The following is a 20,941-nucleotide window of genomic DNA, read 5'->3' as shown; positions in this document are numbered from 1 at the left end:
GACTTGTAGTACCCTCACCTAAGTGAAGGATCTTCCTCCACCGCTGCAGTTAACGTTGTAGTCACTTTTAGTATGCTGCTCTCTGAAGAGTGAAGACGAATTCTGGTTTCCTCTCTGCAGGAATAGAGCTGACAGATACATCTGTGAAAGAAAACTGCACCCAAAGAAATCCATTACTCAGGACATTGTAACAGTGTTTTGGTGCAGTAAAATATAGCATCCACTAGATGTCAGTGTGTGACAGTCAGGAGCTCAGGACGCTCAGTCACAGGGCTTCAGTGTTGTCCTGCATTACTACAGTTAAGTAAAGGGTAAAGTTCAGTAGAACAACACGATACTGGTCATGTGGTACCATATTTAGTCTCATGATATTAGAATGTGTAATAATAGACCTTAACAGATTGTGACAGAAGGAAAAGCACAGCTGTTGACAATCACATTAACAGTGGTTCTGTTCTATTCATGTGTCCCCATGAGCTGTGACAGTTAGCCCACATGCACAATACCAGAACCCTGAAGCTGGAGCAGCTAAACGGAATTCAGCCTTCATTCACTTTATTATTGTTCTGTGAAAAAGGCTTATTGCGTTACATTTTTTATGTTGTTTTTGTCTATTGTACTGTATCACAATAGTAATTTCAACATGTCGCAGTAGATGGTAAATATGTGCGGCAGGTTCCAGGTTTTATGCATGTTTGCAAGCATTCATTAATCACATTAGTTCCAGTTTTTCCGCTTTGACAGCTTAATTATCCACTGTGACAAAGGTCTATATGTCGCTGCAGCACACCCACAGCCTCCCCTCACCCTCATTTTAACTTTAATTTGACCTTTTCAATCAGGTTTACATTCATTTACAGACCGTTTTCATAACTAAACAACCAACAAAATTTGACTCAGCATTTTAAGTTGTTAGCAACTGTCGACCTACATAATTATTTGACATAAATAACAGCTCTGTTATCTTTAAGGTGCATTCATACTACTGTCTTTCTTTTTAGCGACTGCGCTGTTTATCTGCGCTGCCACATCTGAACTTCACCACGTAAACAGCTGGACACTGGGAGCAGTGTTAAATGCCAACACCTGGACTACACCATTTCATTTTACTTACTTTTGGTCAGTAGCAAACTGTCTTGATAGCGTTTACTTGTGGCTGATTTAGTTATATATGTTCCCCCTTTGACATTCAGTCACGTCAATTTCCTCTTTTGCTGAGGTCAGTTTAAGTTGCCGTGCTCTGCTGCATGTCACTAGTAGGATTTTAGTTCTGTTTTATTTTATTTTAGTACAGAAACACTGAACCTGAATACAGCTGAGCAGCCTCGCTTCATTAGACCGTCCTCTCTTGTTAAGCCATTGACGACATTGATTAATTGCACAGCTGAGGAAAATATCATTAACTCCAGCATTGTTCATTGTTTGTTGTTGAGTGACCTCCAGATTTAAAGCATTTATTCCAGTTTGTTTTATATTTCTACATTGAAATTGACTTGAATCATATAAGAGCAGCAGTCCTCTTTCTACTTGTACGAAGAGAATTAATAGAAATATAAATATTCTAAAACGAGCAGACACTTATCTTTTCTAAAACATGACAGCTGCAATTACATTAAAATAAAACTCATCAGAAGGCAATCATAGTTTCTCTTTCTCTTAAACTCTGATTAACTGTGTTAATTACAGAATATAACTATTGAGAGGACATTATAGCACAGAATGATAGAAAAGGAGACATTTATTTCCGTCCCTCAGCTGCAGTTGGAGTGCAGTATTGGGATGTGAAATTAGCTGCAACTCTCCTGTCGATCCACATCATCTGACAGGTGATATCTTCTGTGGTCAGTCATTCACGCGCACAAGGAGTGCTCTTTTGTTGGAAATGGGTTACCCTTGTGTTAAATCCTATGACTCTGATTTGTCTCAACCGGTCAATGAGTGTCCACCCTGTCCACATGATGTTCATTATGATAATTGAATGAGTGGAAAGAGTGCACAACCAGAGGACATGAAATTGTGAAATTAAGAGTGCTGTCCTCTCATGCTTTCTGCATGAGACACTAACCTTTTAATGCCGCAGATCACATGATTTTAAGGTACTACAGCAGTGATGGTTTACACTCAGATAACACGTGTTTATACTCTGAATGTATCCTTGGTGCTGAAAGGCAGTTTCCTGATCCGTTATCTCCATTGTGTGGGTGAGGGGTTTCCGTTGCCATGTGTTTAACCATGAGTTGTCAGTGGGGAACTTAGCAGAGCCTCGGAGGACAGGCTAAGAGGATTTTCCATCTTAACGTCTCACCAACTGTCACAAACAGTCAGTCACCTGGAGGTGATCCCTTTGAGAAGAGTAACGACCCACGTGTGTGTGTGTGTGTGTGTGTGTGTTTTGTGGGGAATCCTTTCCACTGGCTAAGATGTTCAAATGCTTCACGCAACAACAAAAATCCTTGCACTGCATACTGTATGTATGTACAGCCCACTAAATTACACCCTGATGTCAGAGAGAACTTTGACATGTGAAAGTGGTGGCGTGTGTAAAAAAAAACATGCTTTCAGACAATAGGGGTTATTCTTTTGAAATATTCTTACATTTATGTAACACTCTCACACTCTGGTGCAAGTTTCACTCTGCAGCGTCAAGGTACAAGTACATGCTGTGTTTGATTGCGGGTCTAACCTCTGCAGCCTCTGACTTTTTTTTAGGAAGTGGAGTGGTTACACCAGAGCTTATTTTCATGCAGACTCATTTTGTTTGGCCCCGGTTTTGCTCAGCTATGCACTGGAAACCATCATTTTCTACGAGGCCCGCACAAGCAAATCACATCTGTCGGTGAGGAGCTAAATTCATCATTCAAGTCTGGAGATGCTGTGTGTGTTTGGTGTTAGCAGGAGCCCACTGAGGCAAATAAAAACACACCACAGCGATGATCTTGCTGCAAAAATGTGCTGCTCTCTTTGCAAAGCTCGTCTCTTGTCCTGTTCATATACTAATTCTGAAATCCTCTTTGTGAAAGCTCCGTAGTGCCACTGATAGAAAGCAGGATTAACCCATACATGGCGAGGGAGCAAGACATAGAGAGCACTCAGCAGGACAGTACCACTCACTCCATTGAACTGGCAGAGAAGCGCTCAGGGCCATGACTGCTTTATCCCACATATAAGTACAATACAGGGCTGTGCTCATTTAGCCTGTCCATTAGCCTTTGCCCTCATGACAGAAAATCTCCAACATTTCGAAGACATCTGCAGAACAGCCTCTCCACAACAACACTCTGCTGCTGGCATCATTTCCACAGCGACGCCCTCTCAGTGGGAGAATCTCCCAGGTGACGCCCTCTGTTGACACGTCTAGAGGTGGCTGGTGCCTTTTTGCAAGCAGGTGCATCCTGCGTAGGGGCAGACGGAGAAGCCTGGCAGTCTTTTTTTCTGTTTTTCTCTATGGAAACACCTGTGCAGCTCACTATCTAGTCTGCAGGGTACCGACAGAGTAACTAGAACACGCACTGGAATTCAGATGAGAATATTCAGAAACGACTGGAGAGTTTGCGTTTGTTTTTTCTAATTGTGACTTAACTTTAACCGCACTTGGGTAATGAAGTTCATATGTAACCTTCAGCTGGATATTTCCACTGACTTTGGAGAGTCTGTTTAAAAGCAAGCAACCCCTGAAAAGCTGCACAGCCAAGCGAAAGGGCCACTGGATTCAGAGACTGACCTTGGTCGGACTATGGAGGGGTATGGTTATGAGCACTTTGGTGCAGATGGAGCGAGGGAGAGCCAGCAGGTGGATTATCGCAGAATTGTGGGAGACACTCAGCTCCCACACACCAGTGTTTCACCTCGGGAGGGTTATGTCCGGCAAACCTCGCATGGCCACAGGCATGAAACTGCAGCGCAGAGATACAGCGCCACACGCATCCAGGCTGGTCTAGTCCCGGAGAGGTGAGTTAAAGGGAGAATGAGCCACCATCAGGTAGAACTCAAGCAGTATGTAGGTTAAAATGCATCTAGTTGTTTTATTATCTTTGAAAAATATGTCAGAAATGTTTTTAAGGCTATTTGTCTGCTGCAGAAATAATTTCTTACCAGGAAGTGAATCAATAAATTGAATTTTTTCAGAATGTACAGATTTAGGTTGAGTTTGCTGCAGAATTTCCTGCAGAAATCAATGCCAATATCCAGCGTGAAATACAATTTCAATGTGATGTCAGTCCAGCTGTCAGTGGCACTGCCTTCACAAGGCTGCACATGTAAATTGACTTCATGCCGTCGGGTCGGTTTACACGTCCACACGCCCTTGTATTTATATCAGCTTGCAAATGTTCTTGAGGTTAAATCCCTTACTTTGGTTGATGCACTTAATATTTGACTTGTTTAAAGGCCCTCAAGTTAATACCTATGGCTTATGAGCAGATGCTAAAATAAAAAGAAAAAAAGCTGTCAGGTGCTATTTTTAACGTGACCCTTCTGCCCCTTTTGTGCACACCGACAATTCCTCAATGCAACATCAAGGCAGTGAGCAGAGTGCTGCAGGGGGGATGAACACGGCTGAATCAACTGCTCAGAATAGCTACAGTGCCATAAAGGAACCACTGACCCATATCTGCAATGACCCACATTTAATTTGACACAAACACAGAGTGGGAAAACAGATCCCCCTGAGTCACCTTGGCAGACATATCTAGGAATCTAAAATGAATATAGAACAAGGGAGGCGTGTGAAGCACATTGGGTTACAGGGAAGACCACATGGTTTTCAATTGTTCAATATGTGAACTGTAATGTAACCTGGGCAAGACATAATCAGTGAACTGCAACAAATGAAATATTCTGTGCACCTGTAGACAGCAGGTTCAGTTTAAATGCACTTATGTCTCACATGCATGGCTGACAGACTGCCTGCCAAAGTTGAAGGCGAATCCCAACTCTGAATCATAATCCCTAAATTCTGACAGAGAGATATGCAGGCGCTTTATTACGCCATCCTCAGCAGCCCCATTGCAAATACAAGAGATTATGCAAGATTATTTAAAGTGCCTGCTGGATTTGATTGCCTGTAATTCAAGTAAAAATACCCTTTGATGTAGTCAAAGCCACAAATTTTGTCCCTCCTTATTTGACAGCACCTATGACAAAACCTTTACTGCTGGTGAAATATGTAAATCTGAACTATTGCTCCATGATGCTGTAGAAGAGGTGATAAAAGTGACCGTGACAGCCATATTTTTAGTTGCAAAAAGGCATCAGTTCCTCTCTGTCATCACAGCTATGGGTGCCGCTGACAGCTCGATGACAAATGCTGACGAGGACTGTGAATGTGCTCTTGTGTGCGCTGCAATGCTGGAAAGAGGCAAGTGAGTGTGGTTTTATGTTGCCTCACTTTGCCAGAAAGTAAAGTGGCTGTCCAACACTTATCTCCTGGAAGCATTGTGGGTGTGCACTGAGCAATTTTTGGTAAAGCTTTTTATATTCTTAACAGACTGCTGCTCACTAAATAAAACTGTCCTCATTAGATTTCACAGTAACTGGTGAAATAAGACTCAAAAGTTAATTCATGTCATGCTCCTCTGTGACCCCATGAATTCTTGGTAAAGCCTAAAACAGAGTGGTTCTCTAAAACTGGTTGAACTTCATCCTGTTTCCTCACCTGTAAACACTACGAAACACCGAATACAGACATTTTTCCTGGAGTCAGCCTGAGCTACGGTTTGTAAGACGCAGCTTCCTGTCCGCGTCTCATGCAGCATGTGGATAAAATGTGATTGGTGCTGTCGTGTCAGTGCACTTAATCCTGTTTAGATGATTAACATGTGACCAAAATTCAGACAGCACTGCTTAAATTCAGCACGACGTTTCTCCAAGTAAAGAAAAAAGAAGGCATTAAGTTTTCAATCAGGGATTACCGTTCAACCCTGTGCATCCACCTACCTCTGCAAGGGCTGTGCAAAAAACACACGAGGATGTCTCACAATAAACACAGATAAAAGAATGCATCACTCACAATATATTTTGATCTGAATCCCCTGAGTCTGAATCTGTCATCACTGTATAAAAAAAGCCAATTTTGCCAACAATACAGAAATAAGAACTATTCACAAAAGCACAACAATTAATGAAGCACTCAGATGCTTTACTTAAGTAAAACCAGCAATAACAGTGTAAAAGTCCTCCAATCAAAATGATACCTGAGTAAAAGTACTTACAGAATGTACTCTAAGTAATGAAAGTACTCATTATGCAGCAATAAGGCCCCTGTTGTGCTTTGCTTCACGCTTACACATTGCTGCATTTCATGCACTTATTGTGTATTATTTTCATCCTCACTTCAGTCTTATTTTACATTTATTTTTATCCGTCTTTATGTCCATTCTGTCTTTTTTATGTAAAGCACCCACTTGGTGCATGTGATTTATTTCTTGTAAAGCACTTTGAACTGCAATTTCGTTATGAAAGGTGATGTACAAAATAAGATTTATTATTATTACTATTACATTTTAATGCCGCTGCAGTTCAGATTGGGCTTATTTTGACGACACCCACTGTCGGTTGAAAAATGACCTTGCAAGACCCACATGTGCGGTGTAGTAAACCGGTCTGCCAGCTTTCCCCTAGTGCAACTTTCACATGGCGTGGTTAACTCCCTTCGCCTCCGTGTCCTGATTTCACCGCCACGCAGTGTTAAACGCCCCTGAGAGGGAAGGGGATGTGACGCTGCTCCATCCAGTACATAACACCAACACGCACTGTCTGCAGCCACAGCCAATCACTTCTGATTCTCCTCACTGCCGACCCGTAGATCGCGGAGCCACCACTTTCTCCATCGAGTTTTTTTTTTTTTTTTTTTTTATTTCTTCGAGGTAGAAGGAAGTATTGTATGTATCACATCTTTTTTTTTTTTTTTTTTAGACTGGCTTACATCTGGAAAGTTGCTTCCCTTTGGTCAACGTGGGCGTCTGCTCCGTAAGGTAGCTAGCTAACATTACTCGGTGTGGGGAAATATGTTAGGAGTTGAAGCTAGCTGAGAAGCTACATAGTTTAAAACAGCCCTTTTTAAAAGGAGGGGAAGCTTGCTTTAAAGCCTCGGCAGCGTTTTTACGTCGGCCGAGACAAAACAAGAGAGACGCTGATGCTAAATGCTAACAGTTGCTCCCACATGTCTGGAAGCATAACGTAGTCTCATGTCTGGTGTGCATAAAGTTCAGTCGCTTGTCGCTACTTTAGTGGATTATTAACACACCTGCACTGTAATGGAACAGGTTTCTGATAATGGGGTAGAGTTTACCTGCTTGTTTATACCGTTACACGTTTTAATTAGGTAACATTAAAATGGGTACGTCGGCGAAATCGTGTAAGTGTAAATTAAAACTACGTAGACGTGAGTGACGGGTTAATAAGGTAAAATGTGAAAACATTAACGTTATTTGTGTCAAACCCTGAATGTGATTTACACGGGGTCTCACTATATTTATCATTTACATCAGTGAATAGTTGTCTGGTTAAGTATCAGCCATATTGCCAGCTGGCTGGTATAACATTAACGATGTCTCCAGTCCCCAGGCTAACGGTTTGCTAACATTATAGCTATCTCTTCCCGAGGCTAATAGTCTTATCATTGAACTACTTGTAATACAAAAACAAATACTTGTGTAGTGACACTTGTCGCTTAATCACAGCCGTGTTTATTTCATTTAACGGGGCTCCTGCTGGTTCACTTGGGGTACCACGCCGCTCCTTCTCGTTCCCGAAAATGTTAACTGAAGTCAGATATTGTCGTATCAACCTGCATGCACTCGTGCTGTTGGCAGGAAGCCCGGCTTACGCCGGAAGGCAACACCAAACTCGCTTGAAAATTCCGCTGAAATAGCGTTGGCTCTGTTCTCATGAAGGCGTGATATTGGATAGAAACAAATTTTAAAGCATATCGTGTCTAAAAGAAGCCCCTCTTTAATTCGGCACGTATTTAAGTTTTTTTTTTAACACCGTTTATTGTAATACAGTATAAACTTGTATTTGTTATGCCCACCGCATTCCTCTAAAATACATCTAGGTTTGCTAGACCACAATGGGTGGGGACAAGAAATGCAAACCACTTCTAAAAATATCATGTTTACTCTCCCTGTGTGCTGCCTGATGGGTATGTCGGTTTCCAAAATGGTTAACCAGGTAAATTACTGACTTGTGAGGCGAGAGAGTGGGGATGCTAACAGGCACACTAGCATGGCTGACGATGTCACGGATAACCGGCAGCCATGAGGCTGCGTTGCTGCTTTCCTACTGTAAATAAACAACGAAGACAGGTCGTGAAGTGACACAGTTTGTCAACCACGGATGCTCAGTGCAAGCAGCTAGTGTTTGTTAGCTACTGATAACGTAATGTAGGTCACCAGGCCAGTCAGTAGACCTCACCGCGCAAGTCGAGATAGTAAGACATTTGAGGATTTGCTGTTATTCTCTGGACAGCGTTTTATCTACTGTGTTTTTACATTAGCGCGCTCCGTCGTTGTAAACCCAGCAGCGTGCGGCACTAGCTGTGGTGGTTCAGTGAGATGTTAGTGGGTCACTCGGCCATATTTGCTTCACACGCGGTCGTGTGGGGACGACTGCGCTGTTGCACATTCACTCTGCGCTCGATTTAGGTTTTGTAAGTGATGTCTGTCTGAATATGTTAGCTGCAGAGACAGACAATTCGCTCTCTGTGTCTGTCCTTGCATAAAATCACCGGATGCTACAGTGACGTATCTACGTGTTGGGCTGCACGTTGTGTGTTATCTTATGCTAATTAACATCGGATTGCCTCCCGTGAGGTCGAGCAGCAGGCATAAAAATCCTATTAAGTGTATATAACAGTGGTGTAAGTTTATTTCTGGATTATTATATAGCTCGTTTCTGCAAGCAGAGGAGGCGATTGCGGCTTGCACCTGCCGCGCACGCGCACTGACCCGCGGCTGGCTGGGAAATGTTGATGTTGCTATGGTTATGTCTTCCTCTGAGAAGGTCACTGAAGCTCTGCCTGCAAAGTGGATGTCCAGTGTCCCTGCAGAGCATCCTTTTACTGTGTTTAGATGAACATCTGAGTCCTGGGCTGCACAGTTGATTCAAGTTGCCTGTCTTTATCATTTTGCAGCATGGCGGATTACTTAATCAGCGGCGGCACAGGCTACGTTCCTGAAGATGGACTCTCAGCTCAGCAGCTCTTCTCGATCGGAGATGGCCTTACTTACAAGTAGGTTGCATCACAAACTTTGATTTGTTTTCCCGAAAATCTCAGTAATGAAATTAATTCAAAGTAAGGTCTCCTAATTTTAAAACCTCACATGCGCGCAGTGGTGGGTGAAGTGTACGCAGCAGTGCTTTGTAATGGCCAACACATTTTGAACCAGCAGATCTGACCAACAGTGCGTTGTCTCCGATGGTCATACGGCTGAAGAGCTATGCTCTAAAGGAGATGGGTTGACTTACAAGTGAGTAAAACAGTCCTCTTCAAACTGTTTTGAAACTGTGCTGTTAAAAATCCTCTGTCTGTCCAAATTGTGAATTCATAAGGGGGAAGCAAATAAATGTTCTTCTAAAGAAACTGCTTTGACCGAAACAAACCATGCCAAAAATCTCAATCTGGTGTCATGAAAGTGCATGTGTGCAGACGATCAATGAAGGCCATGTTGGAATGCTCAACCTGATCTTGGTCATGGGGATCAAATTTGCTTCCTGTGGACATAACTGCATCATTAACTTCAACTAACCATCAAAGTGCACGACACGTCCTGTGAATGCAGCACGCATGACAGAACAGCTCGTGCACTTTTTCATAAATGCGTTGCTTTGGTAAAAGTACTAATTAAGCACAAATTTTCGCCTATTAACCTCACTCAGCTCTGATAAGCATTCTGGTGACAAATGAGAAATGTTTTTTGAATTTGAACTCATCCTGCATTTTGACAGAAATGATTTTCTTTACTCATCCATGTAATCATCCTTTTATTTTCTTAATCCTAAATAACAAGAAGCAAAGCATTGAGCTGATCTGTTGTAGTGGTTGTAGGATAGAACGAAGCATGTTTTCTCTTCTAAAACTTTCTCTAAATCCATCACAGTGCTTTACCTCTTTGCCACCAGTCCTAACAACAACCACTACAATCAATGCTGAAGATGCCCTCTCAGCCTTCCCTTGAAAGACCATTAGTTAATGTGTTATTCTACATTGCACAAATGGCAGATAATTGTCCGTACTGCATCATCACCTGCACGGCAAAACTGTATTTAAGTAATTCAAGCTTAGTTTGAGAGCTTTGTCAGCTGAAAATCCACCACATCTTTGCTCTAATCATGCTACTCGTGCTTTATAGAAGCTAATCGAATAGAAAACGTAATGGCATTTGATTGTGTCCGCATGTGATTGAAGAACCTCCCCACGCTGTAATGAAGTGCATCACGGCCAAGGAAAGTTTGGCACATGATTGCCTGAACTGGTATCATGTGGATTGCGGGAGGAACTGGTCTGGATGGAGATGGTTTGAGGATGAAAGAGTCTGCGTCACTCTTTTCATACCATTTGTGCTCTTTTAACATTTTTGTCGCATATGCTGATAAAACTGTTGTGGTTTCAACTTCTTTTGATTTCTTTGGAGCAGATTTAAAGTTTCTGACCGCTTTTCCTGTACATATTTGATGTAGATGTAAGCATCCTCAATGACTTGATCAACACGTATACATGCCTGCTAGTGCACTTGACAGCAGGATCTTGCTAATTGAGCCGTTTAGCTTCTTTTTATTTTTGCATTAGTTACAGGAAAAAGAAAGTAATCCACTTACAGAAAGCGAGATGCAGACACAGGAAGACACAGAGCTTTGTGAGAGAAACGAGCTTCCTGCAGTATTGTGGCCTTCAACCAGGTGCAGAAATCATGCCTTGGGTGTGATTGTAAACACTCTTAATCAGATTTACATAGTCATGTCAGCACTTGATTAAAATGGCCTGGAAAGTGATGGTGCACCAGCGTTTTTGCCTGAATGTAGACAGAGGCGGGTGAATGATCACATTTCTTTGCTGTTAACTGCACATTATGAAGCAAAGTGGTGAACTGACTTGTAGACACTATAAAATAAATGTACAGAGACGTCCCCGTAATCAAGTTTAAAAGTGCTTCCCAGGCTGCTTTCTCACAGTCTGTACAATTTAACCACCATAAAACCTGTCTTACCTTTTGAAGCCTTCAGGGCACGTTACTTGGCAAACCTCAAACCATTCCTGATGAAAGAGCACTTACCTTATCTGATTGCTGTTTTGCTTATGATGGAGCTACTGTGGCTGATAAACTCCTGCTGCTAACTGTAGTGTAATAATAGTCTTTTGTCAGTGACTTTTTCATACAAACCCAGTAAAATGAGTCAGACATACGGAGGTTACTTATTGAGATTCACTCTTTTTAAAGCTTGCTGCTTCATTTCCAAAACACTGGATGTCATGTTCTCAGTTGGTTTGTTTTTTGGGTGCAGTCGTACTCTGATCTAGTGTTTTATACCTCCAGGCAAGAGCAGGCATCTGTACAAGCAGCTTTTGCTTGCACTTTGAAACACTCTCTCTTAGCATCATGCATGTCCACATTCAAATGCAAACCATAATGAGGCATCACCAAGCCAGTGTTTTCTTTAGAATTCAAAGCCAACACAATGAGCTGCGGCCTAACGCTGATCCAGAGTCAGTGTGTCCGGCCTGTGCGCTGCAGCTGAGGTTTGTGGCTGCTGTTAAATGCTAGCAGATGTCTGCCGGGCTTTCTGCTCGTTCCCACACGGATGTTTGTTGGTGTTTGGACTCTAAAGTGAGGGGAGAAAGCGAACAGGACTCCTCCCTTGAAGTGTCCTATCCAGTGCTGCTGTTTCAGACCTTCCTTTTCTCCACCCACACTGAGGCAGCAGAGATCTGCTCGTGGGTCAGCCTTCACTTTCACCTTCACTGTCACCCCCATCCTCTTTTAGACTCTGTTATGTCCACCTGTACTGTTCACCTGTTTCATACGCTCTCGTTTCTTCCATCCACACGGCCTACAAAGCCTCCCTTATCCCTCCATCTTTCTGTCTGTCCCCTGCCTGTTTTAGCACCCATCTGCAAAACCCACAAGATGCATATAGCCTGAAAAACAAACACATCATTCCTGTGTCTACCTCTGCCTCACATTACGTTTAAACAAGAGCTGAAAGAGGTCAACTGTTGCTTTTTGCCAAATAGAGGACGCACTCAGTGTCTGTACTCGGCCACTGTGACACTTCACAATATTCTGGGAACCATGAAGAGACATAACCAGCAGTAGCTTACAGACTGCAGATGGTTGAAGTGTTTTAATGGAAGGAAATGAGTAGTAAGATCAGACTAGACTAATTAAAAGCTTAATTCAAAGGTTTATTGTAGTTCTTTGATACATAATCTTATCTGTTTTTGCCTAATTGTCCTTTTAAAACACAATTTTGTTCAACAGTACTCACATATGATAGCTTTTCACCCTATGTACAGTTAGCTGCTCATAGTGTAGGGAAGCATTTTCACTCCTCTGCTTTGCTTGGAGATATTTTTTATGACAAATACTGGTTATTCATGTTGGTTCAAACATGAGGCACTCTGTCTTTGTGCGTGTGTGTGTGTGGATGCTTTAAACCTCACAGCTGTGCGAAGTTGCTGTAGCCTCTTACTTTGCGTTTTGTTCATGTCTTTCAGTGACTTCCTGATCTTACCGGGCTTCATCGACTTTACCTCAGACGAAGTGGTGAGTATGGACGTGTGTGGGGGACGTGTTTGAGAGTACAAAAGGGCATGGACGGTCTTGTTGCACTTAACTGTCACATTCAGCCCCCCCGATGATAAACGTTGCAGTGTCAGCAGACAGACCGTTATTGGCAGAGCCAGTTTTTAACCCATCAGCCTTATTACAGTGAAACAAACCTCTCTACTCCAGGCTCAGCTTCATTTCATAATCGTGGCTTTTACAAAAGTACTCTTGTTTTTGCCCGTTTGAAACCATCTGCGTCATTTCTTCTCCCTCCCTCCCTGCTGCCCTGTTATTTTTGCCCATTGTGGTCACCCACTGGCTGCTCCCTCGCCGTTCTGTTTACGTTTATGTCTGGTGGTGTTGCTCATCCACCTCCCTCAGCAGATGATGGGGGAGTTAATCTCAGGCTTTAGATGAAATCCCTCCTGCTTTGTCCATCTCAGGAGGTTTTAAACTGAATTGATATCTCTAATCTCAGATTGCGAGATGCTGGCCTGCCTCGCCATGTCATCATGGGTTAGCCGTCTCTGCAGAGTCTTGGTCTTTGCCCTAGTTTTTCAGTAGATAGTGAGGCCATTCAACCTTGAATAACACAAATGCCTCAGTCACAACTTGGACTGGAGTTTTTCATGTTCACACTGTGACTCAGTCATCCAGACTGAAATTTGTCATACGCTTCCTGGCATTTGTGCACTTGCATAAGGCCAACATGAGGGTGGGCCACGTGTGTTTGGACCTGTTGTGTGACATACTTTAGGCTCGTGATGTTCTTGACGTTCTCTCCTAACGCTCAGTTGAATTTAGCAGGTTGGTGCAGTTGTGCTCTCTAAACGGAGAAGCCGGCTTAGGTGATTTCTCACTCCTTCACCTTGAACCCCTGAGAAAAGCCTCCATAGTTTACAGTTGTCACAGATAAGGAGTAAAAGCTTGGCTCATTTGCTGGTTTCCCACGTACGAGGGGTGCCGTTAGTTTCACGCAGCAGAGGATAACAAAAGCCGGCTGTTATGGGAAGATGTGAAAGCTAAATGTGGTTGCTGGTGTTTCAGTAGTATGGCTCATTTCCATTTTCAAGAGTGTCGGGTTCCTGTCTCATGAAGAACTGAGTTTTTGATGGACTGTGCATTTTAATTTGTTTGCATACACTTACAGCTACAATTTATGGACATATTTACTTAAAATGAGTTCTTTGGACTCATTGGCTTCCTGTCATTTGAGCTTGTGTGTCACGCAGTCCAGCATTATTTACCACTTGGAAACAACTGTTCTGTGTGTTGCATCTGTCAAGTTTGATCTGCCCCCTGGTGGCTCATGTGCAAAATAACAAACTCCTCTTGGTGAAGACATTCAAATGTGTGTTTGCTTGTTTTTTTTGTTCAGGACCTGACATCAGCACTGACCAGGAAGATCACATTGAAGACCCCTCTCATCTCCTCCCCCATGGACACGGTCACAGAGTCAGCCATGGCAATCGCAATGGCGGTAAGACGCCGCTTTGCCAAAACTGCTAAGACCGATATTCATCTATTGCTTAACTGTGAGATCAACTTTTTATTCTTTTTGGATTTGGTAGCTAATGGGAGGCATCGGCATCATTCACCACAACTGCACACCAGAATTTCAAGCCAACGAGGTCCGCAAGGTCAAGGTAAAGTACGACTGTCCCTCATATGTGCAAGAAAAAAAACTCTTTTCACAATCTTACTCGTGCTTTGTGGTAGATTATCAGCATTTGAGTACTATTAGTCGTAGAAGTATTGTTTTTAATTGTCTCGTCATCACCATTGCACACTCACACACTAATGTGCCAACCTGACCTAACTCTCATATCAACCATATCCTTGACCTTTCTTGTTATCTTGTCTCTGTATAGGTTATGGTAAATGTCTTCCATCTGTGTTGTTTTTGTGTGTGTGTGTGTGTGTGTGTGTGTGTGTGTGTGTGTGTGTGTGTGTGTGTGTGTGTGTGTGTGTGTGTGTGTGTGTGTGTGTGTGTGTGTGTGTGTGTGTGTGTGTGTGTGTGTGTGTGTGTGTGTGTGTGTGTGTGTGTGTGTGTGTGTGTGTGTGTGTGTGTGTGTGTGTGTGTGTGTGTGTGTGCTGCTTTTGCTGCTTTGCACAAATGCAGATAAAACATAAATAACAGCAGTTATATTTGGTTTCTCTTGGTTTCCAGAGGTTTGAGCAGGGTTTTATCACAGACCCAGTTGTGATGAGTCCGCGCCACACAGTCGGAGACGTGTTTGAGGCCAAAGTGAGACATGGCTTCTCTGGTATCCCCGTCACGGAGACGGGCAAAATGGGCAGCAAACTGGTGGGCATCGTCACCTCCAGAGATATCGACTTCCTCTCTGAGAAAGACCATGACAAACCTTTGGAGGAGGTATGTTTTTAAGAAACCGTGTGTCCCATCAGTTTAAAAATCTTTGCATCACTCATTCAGTTATTTCCTGTCACCTTCAAGGCCATGACGAAGAGGGACGAGTTGGTAGTGGCTCCAGCCGGCGTTACACTGAAAGAAGCCAACGATATTCTGCAGCGCAGTAAAAAAGGTAAATAGAAGCGACAGACAGCAGTTTCTTCTAGTTAATTTCAGTCTCTCCCTCATGAAATTTGATACCTTCACCTCCACTCTCTCTGTCGCCAGGCAAGCTTCCCATTGTAAACAATAACGACGAGCTGGTGGCCATTATTGCCAGGACGGATCTGAAAAAGAACAGGGACTACCCGCTGGCCTCCAAAGACTCACGCAAACAGCTGCTGTGTGGCGCCGCCATCGGCACCAGGGAGGACGACAAATACAGACTGGACCTGTTGGTGCAGGCTGGAGTGGATGTCGTCGTACTGGTGGGTGTTCTGGCTGATGTACATCTCATCACTGGTGCCAGTCTTTCATGGATGTGTGAGCCAAAGTCGGGTAGTTGATGGAGCAGAGGTTACCTAAAAGTGCATTAAGACTAACCAACAGTAGGAGAGTGCATTATGCATTATATAATGAAGTATATTAACATGAATCTGGAAGTTGACCAAAGCACTAAGGTTTGTGAAAGTCTAATTCAAATTTCCCTTTTTTCTCCTGTGTGTGTGTGTGTGTGAAATATGTGTATAATAAGCACATAACCTGTATTATCTGTTAAGAATCCTCTGATCCATAGTAATTCAATCATGAATGCTTTTGCACTTTCAGGACTCTTCACAAGGCAACTCGGTGTATCAGATCAACATGATCAATTACATTAAACAGAAGTATGCAGACCTGCAAGTGGTGGGAGGAAATGGTGAGTTTCATGATGTCGTTGCCTTTAATAGTTACACATTAGTGGAAGTATTAGTCAGAGGACTTTGATGTTGTACACAGCACTCCTGTTTTTTTTGACAGCTTTCTTATGTCAACAGAGTTTGCAGGCACTTATGCACCATTTTTGTTGTTTTCCCTCACCTACAGTGGTTACAGCAGCCCAGGCCAAGAACCTGATCGATGCCGGTGTCGATGCTCTGAGAGTGGGCATGGGCTGCGGCTCCATCTGCATCACACAGGAAGGTACTCACACCTGTTTTTCAAAACCATCTCCCACACAGCTGCAACAGATTTCCTCGAAATGGAATTTCGTTTGAGGTTAATGGTCAATGTATAGCACTCTGTTAATACAAAGCAATATGTTCTGACCATGGAGCTGCTAGCGTAGAGTTTAGATATGGAGGAGAAATTCATAATAATCAAGCTGTAGCACATCAGCTGGAGCTGAAGCTGTTTCTAATCTGGCTACACTGAGAAGAAAAGGCCGTCAGTTGCTAACGCTAACAAATATCCTGAGACCGCTCCTAGTTGTCATGGTGATCTGCCAAGGCCCCAGTCTGGGTTGCCATGGGGACCGGCCTCTCACGCTCGGACTGGGTCACGTTCACCAGCGAGAACAGAGGAGACACGTTGCAGCAAAAGGACATGAACGCGATCACATCTCGTAATATCTGTTAGTTACCAGTGAAGAAGATGCTGCCTTTTCGCTTATAAGTTGATTTCTGTTTGTCCCAAAGGTCTGATCTGTTGTCCTGATTTTTGTTGTTGCCATGGCGCTCATGTTAGATATGTTTTCCTTGTAGTCATGGCATGTGGACGGCCCCAGGGGACCTCCGTGTACAAGGTAGCAGAGTACGCCAGGCGCTTTGGGGTGCCGGTCATCGCTGACGGTGGCATTCAGACTGTGGGCCACGTGGTGAAGGCTCTGTCCCTGGGGGCATCGACTGGTGAGGTTTCAGACGTTATGACTGCATGTGGGAGGTGTAAATACAGATGTTTGTTCTTAGCTCACGTGAAATGTTCAAATTTAGAGAGGAGCCTACACACCAGAACAAACCTTTTTTATACAAAGACAGGAATAACTTATTACATATTCCAAATTTACAAGAGGGGACTGATACTCCAGAGTTTATTAAGTTGCCCCTAGCTCAACAACTGGCATAACTCTGCAGAGATCTGATCTCAATGAGGGTAAGGAGAACACAATAAAAATGCCAGGTGTGAACACGAAGGTGAGATTGGATCGTTTATCATCTGGAAACCAGTCCCGTTTGAGTATGGGGTGTAAATAGTGTGTAAGGGTCATATTTCATAAAGCTCCTTAATTAAAAACATCCAGTCTTCATACTGACAAAGCTGGTTGTCACAGCAGTGAGGAGGTTAATAGAAGAACACACATCATTCTCTGGTGTCTTCCAACTGCAGTTATGATGGGCTCTTTGCTAGCTGCAACCACCGAGGCTCCAGGAGAGTATTTCTTCTCAGACGGCGTGCGGCTGAAAAAGTACCGCGGTATGGGCTCCCTGGATGCTATGGAGAAGAGCACCAGCAGCCAGAAGCGCTATTTTAGGTATGTGGGTGGTTAAAAGTAGCGAAATGCCAGATTCCATGAGCAGCAAACAAGGCTGTGATTGATTGATTGATGTGTTTCCACAGCGAGGGTGACAAGGTGAAGGTAGCCCAGGGTGTGTCAGGCTCGGTCCAGGACAAGGGCTCCATCCACAAGTTTGTACCCTACCTGATAGCTGGTATCCAGCATGGCTGCCAGGACATTGGGGCAAAGAGTCTTTCTGTCCTCCGGTGAGCAACGTGTGTGTGAATTACTGATTACAATGTTAACTTTTATGTGTATTATATCTGACAATGTGTGTCTGTCTCAGCTCCATGATGTACTCTGGAGAGCTGAAGTTTGAAAAGAGGACCATGTCTGCACAGGTGGAGGGAGGAGTTCATGGACTCCACTCGTGAGTACAAAAACACAAAACCATCTTACGTTCGGTTCTTGCCATAACACTTTTTTATTCAAAGACAACAAAACATCAGTACTTTGTCCTCGTGCACAAGATTGATGATCAAAAGATTAATTATTAGTAATCTTCATGTTATGAAAAGTCAGGATTTTATTATTTGTACCCGTTTTAAAAGGAAGTTAGGCTGACTTGTCGATGTAGAAACAGTCTTTTTTTTAAAGACAGAGCAGGTTATTAAATCTGCCACTCCCACACGCAGCAATGGGAACTCTAAAACTGTGGTTTCTTTGTTGACTCTCATAGAGGATTTCATCATTATGTTGCTAAGAAACCGCTTGGCTCTAGTTGCTGCACTTCCTGTTAAGTGTTGATGCTGCAGGGAGATGGACCTGCTCTGTAGTTGCAAGAAAGAAGGCGCAATGCAGCAGAGCATCAGGACTTTAAAGTCCCATTAGCATTAGCTTGACCTTTCTAGTTTTCCCTGAAAAAGACAGGTCTACTTTCTGTCCTGTTGCTCCTGTTTTTGCTCTTGTGCAAATGCAATTTCGCATTTTTCTGCCAAATGCATTCAGAAGACATGTTGTAACAGTCAGATGCAATTTGCTGAGATGCAGTTTGCATCGTCGTAGCAGACGTGCAGATATTTCTATCGGAGCAAGCGCTGATTTCTCTCTGGTTTTTCTCTGCCTCCACAGTTACGAGAAGCGGCTTTACTGAACGGGGGACAGAGTGCAGATCAGCAGTGCACGTGACATACCCAATCTAACAGTGACCAAATGTTAAATCGCCACTTCTGCTAAAATACCCACTACACCCTCTCTGCCTTCCCCTGCATCGTATCCACAGTTACTCTCTCCGATCCAAGCCTGCTGCTTTGGGGAGGACAGAGGCAACATAGCGAAGTGAGAATCTTCACACAGACACCTGACTCTCTGATACAACTGGGATTTTGCACTCAAGAAGCAGCACAACAGGGTCTTGGGAATGACTTACAAACCTGTATTGCGAGTATGCAGCGGGTCCCAATTTTGAGTGCATTGATAATAGCGAGAAAATGAGCAGAGTGCCTGTTCAGTGAGTCATGAACGTGTGAAATAGTTTAAATTGTGTGTCGGGACAAACAAAGTGAAGGTGCACTGTGTTAATGTGTCCTGTTAATATTAGCTAAACCAGCCACGGTGCAGATCCCATCAGCATCTCTTTTTGGCTTTTTTTGGGATCCACGCTTACCAGCACACCAGACGCCCCTCCCCCTTCTTAAACACATGAGTGCATACGTGCAGAAAGCAACACACAACACTTGTCTCTCTATGTGCAGTGTGTCGGTATTTCGTGGCAATCTTACTTATTGTTTGCATTTTTAAGTCGTCACAGGTCGAAGCTACTTGATGAACAGTAGCTGCTTATAACTCGGTACATATTGTTTACTTCCTGCGTTGTGGATCCTGAGGTACGAGATATTGGCCATGGTGATTGTCCTGTCGACTTTGTATCCTCCAGTGTCGCCCACAATCAGTAGACAGAATCCAGACCTGCAGTCTTTAGCACTGCGGGCATTCATTTGCCCTTCAAAGACATCTTGAGCCAAATAACCAGTGTCCCACCTCAGTGCGTAGTGTTCATATGTTGAGCATAGAAGGGACCAAAAGCTGAAGAATCAGGTATGTTTCAGAGAAGAAAATGTAAAATGAATCAAATCAATCAGAAGAGAGTTCGTAATGAGGAGGAGGACAACTTCTCTGCCCTTAATTTGAATACTTTTAGATAAAACTAACTTTATATAATACCTGTATAGTCTTGGGGGCATTGAGTTGAATTGAGCATGAAGTGTTTTTGATATGCATGTTTGTTTTTTCACCAAGCCAAACACGGCTGTATTTATATTCTGCTTTATTGTAATTGCATACATACTGCCAAGTGTATTTACACTTCCTCCGACACTCTTCTTTTTGTAACTTCAAAACCAAAATTAGCGCAACGAGTCGCTTGTTACCTTGTCTTTGTGCATTCCTGCGTTCTCACAGCGTGGCATAGGTTTCTTTCTGATGTATTTGTTGCATTTTACCAGAGATATGCCTTGAATGGGGGGATGGATAAAGGCTGCACCGCTCAGTGAAAACTCAATGCTACACACCCTCTCGCCTCCTTTTCTTACTTTGAAGCAATATCGCTGTGTTTTTATCATTCAGCTTATGTAGGACTATGCTTTTTCTAACGTTTTCATTCTGGATGTACGTGCGGCCAGATGTAATTTTTCTTCTTTTTTTCTTTCAATAAAGTCCCAGATTGTAAGAGATGAGTTGCTTTCTCTAACGTGCTAATGTACTTCACCCTGCACAGGGTTCACTTGACTAACAAACAAAAGCCTTGCAATTGGACAAAATTGCAAGAACGTGTACATGAAAATATATGGAGAAATATATACCTATATTCAGTTGGAGATGATAGCTGCTTGTTTTCCATTTCACATCTAAAGAGAAAATTCAGGTTTATAAAATGTGTTACTTGCAGAGTACTGAGTCTTGTTAGTCCATCTACAAAGCACAACTATAGTGTTAAGTGAGATACTGGGTTTACAGTTGTTTTGTTTTTAGTGTTGCACTTTTTTTATGATTTCCGCTTCAATTTATTGCAATATTTTGCCAGAATACAGTGGGAGCGTCTGTAACCAACAAACAAAACAATAAGCAAGGGCTTTTTAGATGGATGGAAAAGACTCAGTATTCAATAAATCCATTAGGGGGTTTTGAGGAATATCACTTCAGAACATGTTTACAGTAAAACACTCTGCAGAGGAAAGTTGCTTTTGCTGTTCAATATGGTCAAAAAAAGAATAAACAATTCAAACTGTGTATGGGACTACTGTCTTATTGAAGTTGCAAAGTCACATAGCTTGATGAACCTTAATTAAAAGG

At 43.0% G+C, this 20,941-nt stretch overlaps 1 protein-coding gene across 9 annotated transcripts; it reads left to right on the top strand.

Moving 5' to 3' along the window:
- The first annotated feature begins 3,377 nt into the window (after positions 1 to 3,377).
- On the top strand, positions 3,378 to 20,878 carry impdh1b (IMP (inosine 5'-monophosphate) dehydrogenase 1b). Of its 9 annotated transcripts, none has more exons than XM_070991536.1 (16): positions 3,617 to 3,948; positions 9,131 to 9,229; positions 9,390 to 9,467; positions 12,713 to 12,761; positions 14,143 to 14,244; positions 14,336 to 14,410; positions 14,935 to 15,141; positions 15,223 to 15,310; positions 15,406 to 15,605; positions 15,946 to 16,036; positions 16,204 to 16,299; positions 16,860 to 17,003; positions 17,482 to 17,626; positions 17,713 to 17,856; positions 17,937 to 18,020; positions 18,722 to 20,878. In XM_070991536.1, exons 1-16 carry the CDS (start codon positions 3,734 to 3,736, stop codon positions 18,741 to 18,743), a joined length of 1,839 nt encoding a protein of 612 aa, XP_070847637.1. In that variant the 5' UTR covers positions 3,617 to 3,733; the 3' UTR covers positions 18,744 to 20,878. The 9 variants fall into 9 exon arrangements, with proteins under 9 accessions (XP_070847638.1, XP_070847637.1, XP_070847636.1 ...); XM_070991535.1 differs by having other exon boundaries at positions 9,387 to 9,467; XM_070991540.1 differs by lacking the exon at positions 3,617 to 3,948 and adding an exon at positions 6,737 to 6,971.
- Positions 20,879 to 20,941: the final 63 nt, after the last annotated feature.

Source organism: Chaetodon trifascialis, chromosome 22 (genome assembly GCF_039877785.1).
Source record: "Chaetodon trifascialis isolate fChaTrf1 chromosome 22, fChaTrf1.hap1, whole genome shotgun sequence".
In the NCBI taxonomy this organism is placed as follows: Eukaryota; Metazoa; Chordata; class Actinopteri; order Chaetodontiformes; family Chaetodontidae; genus Chaetodon; species Chaetodon trifascialis.
The sequence above is the reverse complement of the archived record's forward strand: the minus strand, read 5'-3'. Positions and strand labels throughout refer to the sequence as shown.